This window comes from Panulirus ornatus, chromosome 65 (genome assembly GCF_036320965.1).
Source record: "Panulirus ornatus isolate Po-2019 chromosome 65, ASM3632096v1, whole genome shotgun sequence".
NCBI classification, from domain to species: Eukaryota; Metazoa; Arthropoda; class Malacostraca; order Decapoda; family Palinuridae; genus Panulirus; species Panulirus ornatus.
In genome coordinates this window covers 13,993,484-13,995,228 of record NC_092288.1, presented here as the reverse complement: position 1 = coordinate 13,995,228, position 1,745 = coordinate 13,993,484, and the positions used below count along the sequence as shown (strand labels likewise).

General features: G+C 52.6%; 1 protein-coding gene across 1 annotated transcript in view; it reads right to left on the bottom strand.

Annotated features, from left to right (window-relative positions):
- Positions 1–1,444, bottom strand: part of LOC139746427 (calcium-activated chloride channel regulator 1-like) — a 106,889-nt gene extending 105,445 nt beyond the window's left edge. The window contains exons 1-2 of the mRNA XM_071657661.1: positions 1,388–1,444; positions 382–1,175 (exon numbers count right to left, since the gene is read on the bottom strand). Coding sequence (XP_071513762.1) covers positions 382–588 — 207 coding nt within the window. The 5' untranslated portion in view covers positions 589–1,175; positions 1,388–1,444. The remainder of the gene's footprint in view (positions 1–381; positions 1,176–1,387) is intronic.
- Positions 1,445–1,745: the final 301 nt, after the last annotated feature.

Below are 1,745 nucleotides of genomic sequence, written 5' to 3'. Positions count from 1 at the left end.
TGCCCCACTGTGTAGAGGGAGGTTGTGTTGTGTTGTGTTGTGTGGTGAGGAGGGTGTTGTGAACATGTTATGATAACTCCAGAATCTACCCTAGACATTGAAGATGTGGTTTGATCCTGGTTATCATTTATGGTGTTATGAGTGAGGGAGGGTTAAGGAAGGGGAAGGGTTTAATGGTATATATATATATATATATATATATATATATATATATATATATATATATATATATATGTGTGTGTGTGTGTGTGTGTGTGTGTGTGTGTGTGTGTGTGTGTGTGTGACTGAGGAAGAGAGAGAGAGAGAGAGAGAGAGAGAGAGAGAGAGAGAGAGAGAGAGAGAGAGAGAGAGACAGACAGAGAGAGAGATTTTGTCCTTTACCTTGAGACCGTGGATGACGTGGGAGCAGTGTTCCTGGGGCACGTGGTCGGTGATGACGACGACCAGGCCCTCGTAGCCGTTGTCGACCAGCCTCAGGTCCTCGTCATCGTGGCGACGGAGCCCGGCGGCCACGCGCGCCGCGCCCGCCACCACGAGCAACGCCACCAGCAGCGCCTTCCTCGCGCTACACGCGCCCCCAGCATCCATGGCGCGGGTGACCCCAGCGTGGACCGGCCATCGCTCACATCGAAGTGGGTTTACATGTCTCACCAGATGAGGAGGGAGGAGGGATGTGTGTGTGGGGGAGGGTGTGTGTGGAAGGGGGGTTAAAAGGGTGTGTGTGTGTGTGTGTGATATGAATATGTGTGATATGGACTACGTTATCAACATTAAAAAGTGGATTTAGTGATTATTGTTGCGTTAGATTTAACGTTTGATTGTATTTATGGATGCTTAATGTCAATCTTATCTTGTTGTGGTCAATAAACTATCTATCTATCTATCTATCTATCAATCTATCTATCTATCTGTGTGTGTGTGTGTGTGGGTGTGTGTGTGTAGGGTAGGGTGTTGCTCCTCCTCCTCCTCCTCCTCCTCCTCCTTCCTCCTGTCCAATGCCCAAGTGGACTACGACCTCCGCTCCTGCAGGAGTCGGGTCTGGTGGAGTGTGTCACATGTTGCACAGCGCGTTGCCGGGGTTCGAACTCTGATGCTACCTCAGCAGAGCCGAGGGAAGTTTTGAAGTCACGAAAACAAACGTCTTTGGACGAGGTTTTTATTTCGTTTTATCTTTCCTAGAAAACGTGATAATAGTGGAGGAGAGGATGGGTGTGTGTGGGTGGGTGGTGTTCAGCCCCCCCTCACGCAACGAGCGACTGGGTGCGTGTGCACGCGCGCGCGTGAGTCTGGAGAGCTAGTGGGGGAAGGCCCCCCTCCTTTACTCGAGTGGGGGAGAGGAGGGTGAAAAATGTAGCCACGTTCGAGACGACAGAACAACACCACCAACCCTGCCACGACCACGACCACCACGACGACCGACGACCACCAGCCTGCTCGGCGGCGGCGACCCAACTGTGGAGCCTCGGTTGCACGGGGTAAACCCCCTCACCCTCACCCTCACCTCACCTCCCCCGCCCTGTCCTCCTCCTCCTCCTCCTCTCTCTCTCTCTCTCTCTCTCTCTCTCTCTCTCTCTCTCTCTCTCTCTCTCTCTCTCTCTCTCTCTCTCTCTCTCTCTCTCACACACACACACATACCAACTTCCTCCTTCTTCCCCCTTCCTCTTTCCCCCCTTACCTTCTTCTTCTTCTCCTCCTCCTCCTCCCTCTTTGTCTCCCCTCCTCCCTCCTCTTCCTCCTGCTCCTGC